The sequence below is a fragment of the Synchiropus splendidus genome, chromosome 6 (assembly GCF_027744825.2).
Source record: "Synchiropus splendidus isolate RoL2022-P1 chromosome 6, RoL_Sspl_1.0, whole genome shotgun sequence".
Taxonomy (NCBI): Eukaryota; Metazoa; Chordata; class Actinopteri; order Syngnathiformes; family Callionymidae; genus Synchiropus; species Synchiropus splendidus.
Window position 1 is genome coordinate 13428435 of NC_071339.1, and position 17530 is coordinate 13445964.

At 42.8% G+C, this 17530-nt stretch overlaps 1 protein-coding gene across 1 annotated transcript in view; it reads left to right on the forward strand.

Moving 5' to 3' along the window:
* Positions 1 to 999: 999 nt before the first annotated feature.
* LOC128760988 (voltage-dependent calcium channel subunit alpha-2/delta-2-like) overlaps positions 1000 to 17530 on the forward strand; it is a 35028-nt gene continuing 18497 nt past the window's right edge. The window contains exons 1-5 of the mRNA XM_053868800.1: positions 1000 to 1384; positions 10936 to 11017; positions 15919 to 16035; positions 16173 to 16232; positions 17322 to 17366. Coding sequence (XP_053724775.1) covers positions 1269 to 1384; positions 10936 to 11017; positions 15919 to 16035; positions 16173 to 16232; positions 17322 to 17366 — 420 coding nt within the window. The 5' untranslated portion in view covers positions 1000 to 1268. The remainder of the gene's footprint in view (positions 1385 to 10935; positions 11018 to 15918; positions 16036 to 16172; positions 16233 to 17321; positions 17367 to 17530) is intronic.

The following is a 17530-nucleotide window of genomic DNA, read 5'->3' on the forward strand; positions in this document are numbered from 1 at the left end:
TGCGGGCTCTCTCTTTCGTGCATTACAAGCTTCTCCTCCAGAGAGAAGACAGACTGTTGAGCTTGATGCGTTGCTTCTTGACGGACAGGAAACTGGTTGGTCATGAGTTTTGGTTGGAGCTGATGGATCTAAACGTTGAGATGAGACGATGCTGTTGCTGTTTTTTCCCTGAATATTTTCCCTTCATGGCGTAAAATTTTGCTTCCAGTGTGAGACACACAGCAAATGGTGAATTGCTCAAGGGCACCCAAGCCCTACTCTAAATATATAACTGCCACTTGTAGTTGACCGAAAACAAAAGAATAAAGTTTCATTATTGTTATTATGTAGGTTTCCTACTGATTTCACTGTTACTTTATCGCAGCAGCATCAATCGTGAAACGAAAGTCATGTTGAATGGGTCAAAAACAGCATGTGTTTTCTTAAAAAAAATAAATACAAAGGTGCTTAAAAATACAATAAGTTGAAAAGAGGGAGCAAAATATAGAAATAAATGCTGGATCAGAAGTGATTTGAGGTTGTTCAAACAGCGTGTGCAGTGCAGGGGATCTTGTTATGATGGTGGCGGGATGAGGTTCAGAGGGGTGAGAGGGGTCAGCGAAAGATGTACCTGCCTGCTTTGATATCCTGAGGATAAAGGTGGTGGAGGACGGATGAAAACACATGTACATATCCTGAATATTTTCCCATCATGGAGTGAAATTTTGCTTCCAGTATTTTAATGTAATTGTAAACCTAAGAAAGTACATTAAGTTTAACAATATTTCAACTTTCATTTGTAAAGTAGGCTTGTGTCATTGCAGCTCTCTGGCTGAAAAATGATAGAAAAAAACGGTTTTATTCAACGCTCCCGTTGGCAGCCTGTAAGTAAAACCCGAGCTGTAATTCACGAGGAGCCCCTCGCGTCTGCAGCGATAAATAAAGCTCAACTCGATTCTTCCGCTGTTGCCTGGCGAGCGTGAACGCGCCTTCATCATCCGCGGGTGCGAGAGAGGGAGAGAGAAGAGCGAGGGAAGGGCCGCGAGAGAGGAAGCGTGTGTGTGTGTGTGTTGGCGTGTGTGGGAGCAGCAGTGGAGACTGCAGTGTCTTGGCAGCTGCATTAGTGCATCTCCTGCCGACAGAGATGCGTTCACGGCCAGTGCCTCGCTCCTCCGCCTTCACTCTGCGGCCGGAATCGAGATGAACTCGCCGATCCAGTGAGCCGCTGCTTGCTCCGGAGCGCCTCATCCACCGCACAGCGACCTGGCTGCCAAGGTTTTGAATGGAAAATGGCGATACGCAAAAGATCCTGCAGCATCGTCCGCCTGCTCTCCGTCCAGATCATCTTGATCTTCAGCGCGTCGTGGCCCGGAGCGGAGGGGCTGACGTTCCCTCAGCAGTACACGTAAGTGAACACCGCGGGGACAACTTGGGTGATCCCCGCTTTAGTGTCTCCATCAAGATCTCCCCGCGTGTTATGTAATTTATCAGCCACCACAACAATGTATGGAGGTGTTTACAGTCAAGGTGCAGTCCGCACTGGAGATGCAGATATCCACCATGCTGAGGAACGCTTGCTCCTCTCTTGTCTCAACTTATTCAGCTGTTAATAAGCGAAATTCAGTCCAGCATCACTATCATCATCGTCTTAGAACCAGGGTGCGTGCAGATCTTCAGTCAATCCACATGAAGATTGAACAGATTTACACCAAAGTTCGTGAAACCAGCGGCATTTTTTTGGCCTGTTTTCATACTTGTGTTCTAATCTCCTTCCACCTCTGAGCTCATGGGTTGTGTTGAATTATGAATGAATTATGTCACACAGTTGCATTGGAACTGGACAAGCCAGACGCAGGTTGGACTCAGCTGCTTTGTCTTTGATTTAAATGGACTACTGCAATTGTATTTATATAAATCTAGTTAACTCAACTACCATAAAAAAGAAGATTGAAAAGTCTTTCTGGACTTTGGATCTGCACTGTTATTTGCGCGGTTTTTAACACTGATAACTCGCAAAATAAAAACTTCTCCCCGGTAGGACACAACCCTCTTTCGCATGTACAGTACAGTATGTCTCCAAGTTTGCCATTACACCGTCCCTGAAACATGTAAAGTGGGATTTCGAATAGGTGTGTCTCCAACACAAGCACTCACCCAATTTTCTCTAAATCTTGCACTTACAATTTAGGTGGAACAAATGGGGATCCTTGGACGTCAACACTAGGAACAACTAGATTGTACTTCTTGAACTGGCTGTGAATTTGCGTCTCATCTCCAGTGAACAATTTGTTTCAGCTGATGGTCACTGTCAAAGCTTCACAGTTATGACCTTTCTCTCCAGCCGTTGGTGATTCATTTGAGCACATTTGACCTCTGAAAGGTCACAGTTGGACTTTATTGAAGCCGATATCCTTCATCTCTTCGCCGCAGCTCTCCATCAATGAGCTTTTGGTTGTAGAAAAGAAAGATTTTTCTGCTGGCTTAATCTCCATCTTGGATCATTTGACCTCTTTTTACATCAGGAACAACCCTGTCATGTAGGTGTTCGGTGCTAGCTGTTGTGGCATCGCGGTGATCATCATTAAAATGTTGGATTGAAGCGTGGTTGGAAGAATGAGAAATGAGTGCGGTAACTGCTTTGGCATGACCAAATAGCTGCAGCATTGAGGACCCTGTGGGACTCAAATTTTATTCATCACTTGAGGGGAGTGGCATACACTTGCAATGCGTTTCATTTTGGTGCATTTCATCTCCAGAAAAAACGTGTCTTGGTTTTCTTGGCATTGGCTTCATGGGCTGCTCTTGTTCAGGCATGAAAGGTTTCTTGTAGCGGTTCGCGAGTACAGCTGCTACACTTGTATAAATAAACAAACGGCTGGTTTGGGATATTGGCTGCACAGGAATATTCCGTGTGAGATCCCTGCTTCAGCTCCTCAGCACAGCTGCCATGGGACCTGGGTTATCTGGGCCCACCTCCATGGTTTTGCAACCAGGCTGATCTGAAAGGAGGCGCAGCCATATGGTCCTCTCTTCACTGGGAGGGGGGGCACAGCCCGGAATTTATTAGCCAATCACAACCGCAGAGCAGAAACCGCCTTCACCAATTAAGACACGGCTGCGTAAATCGCAGAGGTGTGACCGTGTTTGTTTTTATGATGAATTAGGTTATTTCAACTCGAGAAGCTGCTGCATTCACTCCCGCCCCTCCAGCCCCCCCTTCGATCCCTCATGCTTTTCTGCTTCTTTTTTTTTTTTGCTGAGCTCTTGGAAAAGGCTCGGAGGTCTCCCCATTGAAATACAGCATCACATTCCCAATGAGAATTGATACTGCGGCCAGTTTGCTCGCTTCTTTCCATCTTTTCCATCTCTCTCCCTGCAGCAAGTCGGAGATAGATGGAAGAAATTGGGATTCATTAAGAAGCAAATGGATGGAAAGATGATGGATAGGCATCAATGTTTAATAAATGGAACCAATAGAAAGGGTGGATGCGTAGATTTAAGGCTCCGTTAGGCTTCCTTCAAAGCTGCACCCGTCCGTTTCAAACAATGTTACAGTCACCGTTCACACACTTCCATGTGTTTTCATGTTGCTGTTCACCTATATATCCACCAGGGGGAGCAGCACAGTGTCAAAAGTTTCTGACAATGACAAACTCCAAAAGAAAACAAAGGAAACAGAGGCAGCGTTGTAGGAGGTGAGGCCATTAAACATATCGCCACAGGAGGACGGAGGATTTCCGACATTGTTACAGCCACTGCACCCCCCACGGTTTCTGGTGGTACTGCAGTGTTCAGCCTGTTTCCGTAATGGAAACGTGCAGAAATACTGAGGAACTAAAGGTACAGCACGGACGGATGGCTTATACATTGACTGGATGAAGCATGATGCAACGCCACCTTTAAAACTATTAAAATTTAGCCAGGGAATTGTGCAGCTCTGAACAGGAAATCATTTCTTGATTTCTCCAAATTCATTGTACGCTGTGTGGAATTGTGCGATATGAGGAATGGAACCCCTAATTAATTGATTGATTGGTGAATAGATTTTCAGTTTGTTCCCTAAATGACTAATTATGGAGTGAAACCAGTACCATCAATAATGAGTCGATGTTTCCAGCAGACTGTGCTTCTGCACCGCGTCATATGAAGCCAGTGTCGTATGCATGTTGGAGCAGAACAAGGCTATGTTTATTTTGGTGTGTTGAACGTTGCTGCCACGACATTTGATATAAATGGCACTGTTTAAAAAAAAAAACCATTTTATCTTGTCATTCTAAACCTAGACAAAATGTCTGCGATTGTACCTTCATCTTTTCTCGATCTGGGTTGAGTTTTCCTCTGTTATTTCCCAGATAACTCCCCAGATAACTGCTGAATAGCTATAAATAACACTCCCCCATCTGTACTTTAAGATCGCCATGTTTACTCTGCATTACAATAATATATTTACAATAACAAAAGCCCATGTAGCCAAAGTCTCATAACCTATGAGGTGAAGGTCAAATGACCGTGGGAGTGTTGCTGCGTTTTCCCAGCAGATTTTGAAAATGTTCCGGCCTGGGAGTCATTTGCTGCCTTCACACCAATTTCACATGAAGTGCAGCCAGCAAGATGATGCACAAAATTCTTTCGGTTTTAAATATCACATTAGTTACATCTGGTAAAACACTGCACAGTAGTGGGTCCACTTTGGGCATTTAAAGGCCACTGGAAACCATTTTTGTGGGGATCGTGTTCTCAATTTTTGTGAGCGAGTTACATGAGCGGCGGCATTTACTGTTGTTTAAAAAAAAGGGGACGCCCACTGAAAGTCATAGCTCCAAGCCTGATTGGAAATAAGTGAAGCTTATAGAAGGTTTATTTTCTTGAGCAGCTTTTTTGCCTTCAGTATAAAGGCCTGGTTGAGCATTTCGCCGCTCCAACCCTCTTTTTAAAAAAAAACAGGTTTGGACACCTCTGCATTATTTGATGGTAGTGGACCATCATGTCACACATGATGCCGTCGGAACCATTGACACCATCCTGAGTGTCACATTCTATTCCAACTCTGAGCTAGTTTTAGTGACGTCTTTCCTGCAATTGTTTTGTTATCCGCTCCATTGTGTAAGTAAGTGAAGCGGTGGACAAAGTTGTTTCAGGTAAATGACAAGTGCAACATAATCACAGATTCCAGTTAGCTGGTCCAGCATGGTCCACTACCTTTAGTCCAGGTGTATAAAGGGGGCCACACATAAAAGACCACCGCTGACAGCCGCAGGAGCGTCTCACTACACTCGTAAACGCCATATGATCTCCAATCTCGTAACCTCTTGTTCGCTCAGAGTGAACTTTATAAAGAAATAAATTCAAAACAGAGCATCAGCATGAACAACTTACTGCATCATGGAGAGGAGGGCTTCAACATTTGAAACACAAGTCAGGAAAGTTGGATTTCTAGTTGATCTAGTTGAGACCCAACACATGAGGATAAAAACTCGTCCTCCAAGCCAGAAGTCTTCCTCACTTGTGATTAAATGAAGAGGAAACATCTGCACCAGCGCGACATGGAAGGGAATCGGATGATGGTGTTCTAACTATATGAACGGAACACACCTGCTACTAGCTGAAATAAAACGTTCTGAGTGACCTGAAGGTTCAGAGGGCAAAGAACAGCTCCAGATTGCTGAGAGATGTACTTGTCATGATTTAAAACTTTTTTATTGTTATTTAATCATTGAATGTCAAAACTCCCCCCTCTGCATCAGTGTCACGATATTCAGGTGTTTATCATCCCTGGTCAGGAAGGAGCAAAACCGAGGCATGTGGTGCCTTTCAGGGGGTCGAAGCAATTGTTGGCATTGTTTGCCCTTGATATCGGACCCTATATAGCAGAACCATTCCTTCTCTGGTAGCAGGACTGACAGTAATGACGGTGCATTCTGAACTCCTCACATGCATATTGCAGTAAATCGAGATCTGTTTTTTTTTGTCTGGAGTAGCCTCCCTGCTGTGAATAACCTTTGGGATCCACGAGCGAGTCCGCTCACTCAGATCTGTGTGACTCTGCAAACCTGGTTGTGTGCGTTGGGGTTGGCAAATGCCAAATAGACATTTCATAGGGAGTTGTCCGGCTGCAAGAACAGCTTTGTGTTTGAGTCCTTCGACAGTGTCTAAAATTGCTGGGCAATAATAAGTGAGCAGTAGAGACAAGTTATTGAGTGTGACATCCAGCCACCTGGGAGCCTCCACTCCACTTCACCCTCAGTTAGTTTGCTGTTTAAAAAGCCTCCTGTAAAATTTGCATCCATCGACCGTGTTCCTTTTTAAAAAAAAAAAACCCAAACAACGCTGAGTGACGTGATAGGGTTAGAATTTGAAATGATACAGCCTTCAGATGGTCAGTCTTCTCCACTATGTACTGGGTAGAAGAAGAGGAGCACTGAGGTTCATGGGTGTGATGAAGGGCGACGTAGGGAGGATGGTGGGGATCGGCTCAGGTGGACAAGACCGACTTCCTGTGCGACCCCTGACGGGAAATACAGAGAGACGAAGAAGAAGTTTGTCATGAGTTCTTTGGGTCGCAACAGATGAAAAGTAGTGACCCTGTTAGAGACGTCTGCTGGCACAGATGTTTAGAACCTACCTCCCTGAGCTGTGCTGTCATGATGGGAAAAGCACAGAGGATTTATGTAGAGATTGATTGTGTTGTGAGATGGGCAGTCCGGACAGCTCACTTCAGGAATCGGCTCTTCCTCCACTGCAAACAAGTCTAACAAGGCTTTAATCTGTGTGGCTGTCTTGTAAATCTGCCAAGAGGCTCCTGACTGACAGATAATCGACAGACTGGAAACATCCAGGATTGAGGGCTGTTAAATGGGTTTTGGGATTTATGTGTAGGTTTTAACTACGCTGCCAGTATCAGCCTGTTCAGGTATTACACAAGGACTGTGTTCCAGGTGCTGGATCTCTTGACACTTTGGTGCATCACCCTGGACTGAAATTTGCATTGAAAACATCCCTATAATTTATAGAACTTCCATTTGTCTCCCTTCTGTCCATTTTGCCTTAGTGCTGCTTCTGCTTCTCTCATTTTATTGGAATCAACTTGGTTGTGCGGAGCTCATCTATTGTGCGTTTCCTTTGTGCCAACTATGTACTTCTTTAAAAGCTGAAGTGGGATTCTAAAGTCAAAGCTGTTTTGCATTAAAAGTGACTCGTGATGTGTGATGTGGTTAATACATTTGTTTCACTCAAAGCCCAGTATCCAAATCCTGCCGACCACGTACTTTTATACAGATTATGTTAAGTCTAACTCTTCAAGTGCTGCATAAACAAACGTATATCTATCCCAGTGAAGGATAACATACCACCTCGTGGGGCGCTTAGGGGTTTGTGGGGCCATTTTGCTGGACCCCACAAGTTGAAGCCTCAATTTGAGGATGAAGACATCAAAACAACAAGGTCATTGCAATTGTAAGATCAGTTCAGAGTGTTTTGGATGGTTAGGTTTAGGGCGAGTGGCTGGGGAAAGGGTTATGTCAATGTGTGCGTGTGTCTGTACTTGTATAGCTATACCTGTGTGCACAAATTCTTGGAAGCACACCTACCTGTGGGGACCGTATTCATTAGTGGGGACATTTTGTTGGAGGTTAAGCCTCATATTTGAGGATTGAAACTTCAAAGTAACTGGGACATTATAATGTAATTTAACTTTGGTTCAGGTCCTGGTTAAGGTGAGCCATGTGTTTGGGATGGTTAGGTTTAAGGTTGGGAAAACATAACAAGCAATGAGTGGTCCCCACACAATAGGAATACAAATATATGTGTGTGTGTATATTTTGGATTTTTTTTTTAAATTGTGTGTTTTCCTTTCCAGACTGTTCATTCTAGCAGTGAAGAAAATAGTGGTTAGTGCTGTGGCTTCACAGAATGGAGGGTTGTGTGGGTGGGTTGTCGAGAGGCGTTTGTTCGCCTGGTCATGACAACCACTGACACACACATTCTTACCTGGGAGCAGCTTGGACTCCTGTGTGTGACCACAAACTTCAAATATATTTTTGGAGCCAAACTAATAATAGGATAGAAATGCTGTTACATTTGTGTGTCCACCTAAAACGATCACTCCGCTCCCCAGCTCTTCCGTCAGTCTTTTCCCTGCCAGCGTATCCCCAGGAGAGGAGCCGGGACAGCGCCACCAATCCGACATCACCAGTCCATTGTAGGGCACATACACTTCAACTCCCACACACGCCCATTAACCATCTAGCGTTGCCAATTAACCTGGATCTCATCTCCCGGAGGGAAATGTGCACCAGGAGAACATATAAACTACTCAGATAGTCCTGGGTTTCAGTCAGGCTGGGATTAAAACTAGGACTGTGCTAAATATACCGTAACCTCATGCTGCCTTGGTAACGCGCAGGCCAGAAAATCTTCCTTTCAGATCCTCAACATCAACGATTCGATGAAGACTGCGGCCATCGCCGACTAACACCCTCCACCTGTGTCACACTCCTGTAACCATTCTATCACATTGTGAAGCAGAATTCTTAAAAAGAAAAATCTTCATGGAGATGTGAGTGAAAATAAGCTTGTTATCGATCGTGACCACAAACAAGAACGGACAGATGACTATTCAGGATTTTCACCAGAAAAAAACTTCAAAAAAAACCAAAAAAAACACAAGAGTGGAATGCAGCCAGTCAAGAAGCGATGGAGAAATAATGAAGCAGAGAGGAAAGTTTTGATATTTACTGGATTGGCAACAAAACTGAGAAATCTCTCTCCCATCTGCAGCTGTCCTCACACGGTTTGTCTCTTCATATGTCCGTCATATGTCACCGGAAAATTTATTTATGAAGTTCAGCTTTTTTTTACTTCATTTCTAGTAACTGCGCTTAAAATGCTTATTTGCAATGTCATTTAATGTTGAGCTTTAAAGCAATCCCAGTGTGAAACTCGATAATGTCGTTGCCTAGCTACGCACTATTTACTTGACAATTTAACATTTTGTGGCACTACCATTCCTGCTTCATCCTTCAGTTGATTCCATTTTTGATGCACTTGGATGACATTGCTTTATGTTCTTATCTATTCTGCTGGGACTAATGTTTCCTGTCTCATATTTTGGTTCTGGCTGAATATGTTTCCGTGTTCTGACCTTGCAATCCCGCAATGCTGCAGAAATAGGTGTCGCCGCATGAGTGGATTTTTACAAAATGGTAATATAATAACACTGTTTTCTCTTCTCGAACCTAAGAATAAAAGTCTGCCCGTTTTTTTTTGTCCTGCTGAGACTACTCCGGAAGAGCAAAGGGTTCTGAAGATTCATCACAAGCTGCTTTCAGGCGGCTTCTTTTTTTTTTTTTCCTTCCAGAGATGTGCTTCACATTCTTTTTTTTCTATCTGTCAGTGTACATTCTAAAAATACAAAACAACACAGAGGAAGAAGAGGAGGATTGATCTCAGTTCTTTTTTTTTTAATGTGTTTATGAATTCCTAAGCAGATGTTCTTTATTGATTGGTATTTTATGATCACTGTGTGGGCTGGAAGTAAATTAGCAGCTGTAGTCAAGTGAGCGCTTCCTCTTCTCCTCAGGATCGTGGGTGGAATGTTGAGAGCAGATACAGTTTTATTTTTTTTTGTCGTACTGCTTGAAAACTGTTTTGCTCCTTATCATTTAACTGCCTCTCTGAGGTCTTTATTTCTCCAAAACTTTAATTTGTCATCATCTTATTTTTACATGCTCCAGATTAAAAACAAAAGGATACAAACTCAATTGAACACATCTTTGCGTGCTCTCTTCATAACTGGCTTTGTTTCTGTGTCTGAGAAAACTAGGGATATGTACTGAATTTGAATTCAAACCCAGTTCCAATTTGCAGAAAGTCAAACGGTACCAAGTTTCTGTACTTGAACTCATCTTTGTGACTGTGAGGGAGCAGAGGAGCAGGCGGTTTTCCAAGGACCTGAACACACCATTGTGTAATGCTTGTCTATATCACGGTTTGCCGCCGTTTAGCACGTTTGCATTTAGCAGCGACGTGGGAATCACACTTATCATTTACAGGTCCGTCGGAACCATTATCAACTCCCCCTGGGTTTAGTTGGTGCACTATTAAGACAAAAAAAGAAACACTGTAGTTGTAGTTAAAGGTTGCCATGTTGACAACATTTGTGTGAATCTGCGATGAAGCAACACTAACAGTTGTTATATTTGTTAAAGTTTCTATATTGAGAAATGTTAATTTTTTTGTAACACACATGAGTACTGAAAATTATTACCATTGAGTGTTGGGGCCGATTCCCAGGGTTGCTTCAACCCTGGAGAAAACAACATGTTCTGGATGGCATTACGTTGTCTGTGCTCAAAATAACATGAAAAGTGGACCTGGACAGTTATTTACCATTGGGAGATTGTGTTGGGGAGAACTGAAGGGTTGAACCACTGAGGTGTTTTCCTATTCGTATATGTGCTGATGCAAGCAGTTGTTAAATAGTCCTCTATATGCAACTGAAATGTAAAACTTTCCGTTCAGATCCTGGCGCTCCTGCAGCAGATATTGCCAGTGTTGCCCCTGGCAGATCAGTTGTTAGTGTTCTGTATTGGATATTTAAACCCCGTAACCACACTAACACGATCGATAAGAGAAGAACCGCAGAGGGAAAACTAAAACTGTCAGGGTTGCATTGCAGAATAAAACACTGACAGCAGATTGAACATACAAATTTCTTCCATAATTCAGATGATACCAAACTACACTGTTATGCAGCCTAAGTGTGTTTTCTTCAATTCACTTTTATCCGATACAGTTTTTTGCTGTCTGCATGGATGTCATATTTATAAGGAAGGGAAAAGGCTCTTGCTATCCCTCAGGGGCCTGGTGCGATTCAGCGGCTTCTGGGAAACAACATCCTCACACGAGAGCTTTTCATTTGTGAGCGTGTGACGGTCATACTGTGATTTTTGTCTGCAGGATAATGCACTGGGCCAGACGTATCGAGCAGGAGATTGACAGAGTCTTTCAGCACATCACAGGAGCGCAGCAGTTGAAAGGGGTGAGTGTGTTTTTATATCAACGCGCTCTTACTCATCGTGGCGCTGCATTAAATCGATAGCACGCTCTGTGCACCGTGGACGTGGATCTAAGTCCATTAAGAACTCACGCACGCTCTGTGCACTCTTGCTTTTTTCTAATATCCTCCACGAAGTTTGAAGTGAGCCCACAGTATCTTGTTTACCAGAACAGAAATAAATAGCCAGACTGATTTATAATTTTCTTTTGCTAGCAGAACACATTCTTTATGTTAGCTAGTGGTCTCATTGCAAGAAAGAAAGATGGCTGATCATTACTGTCGCCAATAATGTAGCTTGCCTCACTGCTACATCAATGACCTTGACCTACTTCTCCATTGCCAGATAACAAGTATTTGCTCCTCAGTTGTTCCACTATCTTTCCTTCAAACCGAACTGGTCTAATAGAGCCATGTATGGTGTATAACAGACGTTCACCTGGACTGGAGACGTGGGCACATGACACACTGTTTTAACAAGCACAGAACACAGCGCACCACAGGACAACACAAGATTCATGCCTTGGCTTTCTGTCTTCCTCTTCTCTTCCATCAGGGGCTGCCAAAGCTAGGTCAGCCTCCTCCGAGTCTCACCTACCCTCCACATCTTCTTACTCCACATCCATGGTCTTAATTGGTTGTCATCCTCATCCTCTTTTCCTCATTTCTCCATCTCTGATTGTCTTTCTCCAACATTTCTGCTGCGAAATAATCTCTGGCCACTTGTCCCTCGTTCTTTTAAGATGCTCCACATTTCATATGACGCTCTATATTGTTTCAGGAGACACGATTCAAACATCCAGCGGTTCAACATCTCTTCTCTTTGATGCTGAAGATGAATCCTCATGTCATCCTCATCCTCTTTTCCTCATTTCTCCATCTCTGATTGTCTTTCTCCAACATTTCTGCTGCGAAATAATCTCTGGCCACTTGTCCCTCGTTCTTTTAAGATGCTCCACATTTCATATGACGCTCTATATTGTTTCAGGAGACACGATTCAAACATCCAGCGGTTCAACATCTCTTCTCTTTGATGCTGAAGATGAATCCTCATGTCATCCTCATCCTCTTTTCCTCATTTCTCCATCTCTGATTGTCTTTCTCCAACATTTCTCTTTTTGACACGTCTCTCCTCTTGTGTTGTGGAGACCACTGAACCCATGGCCGAGACCAAGTCTAATGTGAGGCGAAGCCTGAGACAGAATTGAATACTGAATACAGCAGTCATATAGACATATGTATTTCAAACACAAAAATAAATTTTTTCAAACCGTATCAGGAACTGAAGTGCTTTCATTGGAACCAACAATTTACTGGTTTGGTCTAGGTCTTTGTCTCAACTTGGTCTTGACCTCCACTGGGCCTCAGTTTAGTGGCCTCGACTGCAACCCTGCTCTCCTGCCTATCTTTCTCTACAAACCACTCCACATATACACCGTCCCTCGGATTAGGGCTGTGTATTGGCAGGTATATTGCGCAGCGTATCCCGTTATAGTGAGTGGTAATGCATTTCATTGCTATGTAAGTTTAGCAATATATATATATTGTACCGGTAATAACAGTCATTATTTTAAGGGGGAAAATCAGATAAAGAGGTACCATATCATGTGCATGACAAGGAGGAGAAGTTAAACATTAGTATTCATCACATTACAAATGCAGCGGCATATTAAAGTATCTATATATTAAATATTGATATAACTTAAACTATCAAGACAATATCACACAATCAAGAATTGCGATGTTTCAGCAAAAATATCAATGCAAAATCGCTGAATCAAGTATTGCGATATTCAATCGTATCAGTTCAGAATGATGGTTTTTGACGCCTCTTTTGAACAATGACTGCCACATGTATCTCCAAGCTTTTTAAGAAACTCATACTTAGAAACCCAAATATGTGTTTGCTCCAGTGCAGATATAGTATAGTGTATTGTAATGTGGCAGGAGAGTTGCCAACCTGTAAAAATAGCCCCCCCAAAAAAGAGTTTTTTTCCCACATAGTTGATCTGAATGGGGACATTTTCACTTCACTGCTGCCTTGAAACAACCAAAGTGACCAGAGATAATCTGCAGGGGGCCAGAGAGAGTGGATGACTTGCCGTATGTGTGGGTGCAATTCCACAGCAGAGGGCAGTGGCACGTGTCCTTTCTGAGTCAACAAACTGAGCAGATGGTTGGGCTGCAGCCTGCAGTAATGCCTTGATGTGAAACTCACTGGTTCATTCAATTCACATTAATCCCTTCATGCCTGTGAAGCCGTCTGGATCTGTTAAAGAAACCTTTAAACTGGCAAAGGAAACCAGTATGTGACCTGTGATTCCTGCAGTTTGTTTTTGGTGTGTTGGGTTTGTGAATAGCTGTGAAGCATGGGCGAGGAGTAGAGCACGGGCAAATTGGACCGGTAGCATTCTAAACCAATGGATCGACGTGGGCATTGATGCTACTCGTGGTGTAGACCGCGACCCAGGAGGAAAGACTGTGTGCTGTGATGTTCCCATAGCACATAACAGTGAATGGTCTTATAGAAATACAGATAGTATGAACTGGGTTTTACGTTCTCTGATGAAGGCTCGGCTGTATGAAATATTAAGATAGCCGCAGATAGAACCAAGGACACCCTTGGTTCTATCTGCGGCTTCAAGAGTACAATACGTTCTTGTCTGGTTGTGTTGGAAAAGCATGGTTATTACAGTTGGTTTCAGAACCCAGTTTTCAGGACAAATGTTCTTGCACTGCTGCGAAATAATCTCTGGCCACTTGTCCCTCGTTCTTTTAAGATGCTCCACATTTCATATGACGCTCTATATTGTTTCAGGAGACACGATTCAAACATCCAGCGGTTCGGCATCTCTTCTCTCTGATGCTGAAGATGAACAGCTTGTTTATCTGCACCCATGGGTGCGCTGACAGGAGCTGACTCTTTTTCAGTTGAACACTTATTAATGGTTCTAATTCAACAGACCCAACTTTGTTGACAAGTTACATTTATATTTATGAGTTCCACTTTCTTGTCGGTCACTGTTTAAATACGTTGTTTGGTTATAAATTGTTAATTTTTCAATAAAGATTCCCTCTATGAATCATAAATAGGTGTAAAAACTATAAGAACGGTTCTTCACTATGCTCCTTTTCAATCTCTGTATCATGTAAGAAGAAATTTTGACGGAACTGTATGCAATGTGACAACAAGGAAGACGTGATCTACAGTAATAGTTAGTCATGTAACATTTGCAATGTGTTGTGGACTGTGAAAAATACATTCATTCATTCAGAAATATATTTTTATATTATATATATATATATTTATATTTTATATTCTTCTATTGCAAGCGATGCTAATTTTGGTTCAACATTTCAATAAAGATATTACTTGCAAAGGGGGAAGGAAAACAGACTAAATGGGAACCTAAAAAAAATAAGGAATTGTTTTTGTTTCAGAATTAAAATTAAAAAGTACAATTCCTTTTGTACTTCAGCAACTTGAAAAGGGCCACGTAAATGACGGTCACATGTGGCCCCCAGGCCGTACTTTGTCCACATCTACAGTGGTCAAAGTCAGTCCATTGAAATGCCGGATTCAAACCTTCAAACTTCTTCACCACTGTGCTGGTTAACTAAAATATTTGATGTTTTTTTCTGTAGTCAATACATGAAAGCTTTCAATTCACATAGAATAGGCTCCGACGTTTTTTTTTTTTTTTAAGAAATGACTGACCTTGCACTAGTCTAGCTTCTGTATATAAATTCTCTATGTCGAGCTTGGAAAGAAAATATAAAGTGGAACACATAATAGTCACAAAGCAGTTTTTAATCATGAACTCTTCTGGAGGGGTTAAGAGGATAGGAGAGGTCAGCATAGCTTGGCCGTGCAATAATTAAAAAGCTTTCATCTGTGAGGCTGCATTCAGTCCGAGGCACTGTCGAATGTAAGCACGTTGTCGCTGTGAATAACTTGGATATTTATTCATGAGCGCGCTTGCTTTGTGTGTGACTCGTCCTTCAGATATGTCTGGTCCAAGCGGAGGAGATAGAACAGTGTCTGAGAGAACGGAGAGCAAAGGAAACGCACTGTGTTCAAATGAGTCGCGGAGAGAGAGATGAGAACTTCAGGCTCACTAATAAGGACCTCATGATCCAATAGCAAAAGAGCAGCAAGGATGAACTCAAAAACAATATCAAGTCATCATCTTGGCTGGTTTTCTACACAGCGTCCGATGGCCTTCATGTAGCAGTTGTGTGTTCTGAGATGAGATGGTGATTCAGTGGTGTGTTCAGCAGCTTGAAGCTCAGTCTGCTACCTCCGAGCCGGATTCTCGGATGTCTTCTGGTGACCCATTAAATTCTCGGGTGAAAAAGAAAAGACAAAAAATCTGGATTACTTTCAAAGATGTTCAGAATTATGTTGCAGTCATGGAAATTAACTGATGATAAGCAGGTCTTTATGGCTTTAATCTGAGTAAATGTGACACGTTTCATTTCCTGGCCGCAGCTGCAACAGTGCTCCTCCGCCGTTTTTCCAGCTTGAATATTTATGCAGAGCACTTGTTTACATATAGGAGGTCTTTAACATCTTTATTAATTTCATCTCCTCTCTGGCTCGACGTCGTCTCTGGAAGTGGAGACGAACCCTGCGTGTATTTTTGGACGCCATTCCTCCGTTGAAAACGACTTCAAAGATGTATATGAATAGATGCATGACAGCAGCCCTGTTTAAATTTGCATCGAACACAGGAACACAACTGATCCTCAGAGTCCTGCGTTCAAAAATTCTCTTTTAAAGACTTGCCACTTTTCAAGCCTTTGACAATGAAACCAAAAGGATATTGACGGTTTTAATTTCGCAGCAGAAAAGGAAGCGCTTCAAGTCTGTCTTTCTGCTGCAGATATACAACGAAGAGAGAAGGCGCTTTAGTGTTTTGAGGAATCAGCCACGGAAAATAGTGGAGAAGGTGGCATCAGATATCGAGAAGCTTCTGGCAAAGAAACGCAAAGCTCTTGAGGTAAGTGTTCTTTTGAGTATGAAGAGATTCTAGTGAATTAGTTAGGGTTAACCCTAAGCCTGAGGAATATATTTACTTGATGTTGAGCGCAGATTAAAAGTGTGGGAAGCCCCTTAATTTTCTTTCTTGCGCTTCAGAGGTTGGCCAGTGAAGCGGAGCGGCTGCAGCGGGAGCATCTGTGGCAGGATGGAATCAAGGTAACACACAGACACCACGAGGGTTGATAAACTGGAGGCGTCACCAACAGCTGGCTGCAATTATATAAATAGAATGGACTATGATATGAAAATATTTCAGTGTGACTCCATCTTCTTAACATTTCTCGGATTCAGTACTCGGCGTGGTGAAGACTCCATTTTACTTGTGTTCCATTTCTGCGATGTTTCGCAGCATAGGAAAGGAGATGAAATACTCTATCTTGATTTCAAACAGTTATTAAAAACAAAAATGCACTATCTTTCAAACAAGTTCATTTAGCTGGGCATTCATACCGAAGAGTTAGAGCTTGATCATGGACCATGTCAAAAACTGCATGGTACCAAATGGCCTCAGCTCAGTGACGCCGCTGCTCTAGCGCACACAGCTTGGCGCAGTGGTTTGCATCTCGCCTTGCAGCAAGAAGGTTGCTCACTAGGGTCAAAGGGCGTGTGTGTGTGGCCTGCGATGGACTGGCGACCTGTCCAGGATGTATTCCCGCCTCTCACCCAGTGACCCCTGGGATAGGCTCCAGCACTGCCGACAACCCTGACCAGGACTAAGCGCTGGGTCTCTGATGATGGACAGATGTATAATTTAGATATGGATCTTTTGAGGAGGAGTTCTCGGAGTGGTGAGGCTGGCCAGTGGCTGAGCTCACCACACGCCGCTCAGCTGGATGACAGAGTGCACTCAGCTGTGTGATTCTTATGAGCCACACTCAGGCTCTAGGTTTCCACTTTTCCGCATGACTGGCTTCACTTGCCCGACAAACTAAGACAGGTTACCCTCTTCCTCTGTGGATCTCAATGACGTATCATGCCACTCATGCTCATTTAAACACCATCGCGGAGAGACTGCGGCTCTATTCTAAGAGCTGCTGCTTTGTGCTTGTTTACACATTGAAATATGCTCCGGCGGGAAATATATTTCATCGCCATTCTTTCATTTGCGCCTTCACTTCAAATGTTATGAAATATTTCATCTCATATAATATGTTAAATGCTGTAGAGAAGGTTCCAACAGTGTTGAAATGATGTCCCTGCTATAATTAGTCACCATTTTAAAGACTGCACGACTGTTCCCCTCAGGAGCTGGACATGGCTTATTATGACTCAAAAGCTGAGCTGGATTATGTGAGTAACAAGCAAACACAATATTGCATGAGCCTCATCATTCTCAGTGGAAATAATATAATGAGACACAATTTGCACGGGTTTCTATTCCAGCCTGGTGAATTTGAGTTTATACATATATATATGTATATATATATATATATATATATATATTCTCAAAATGT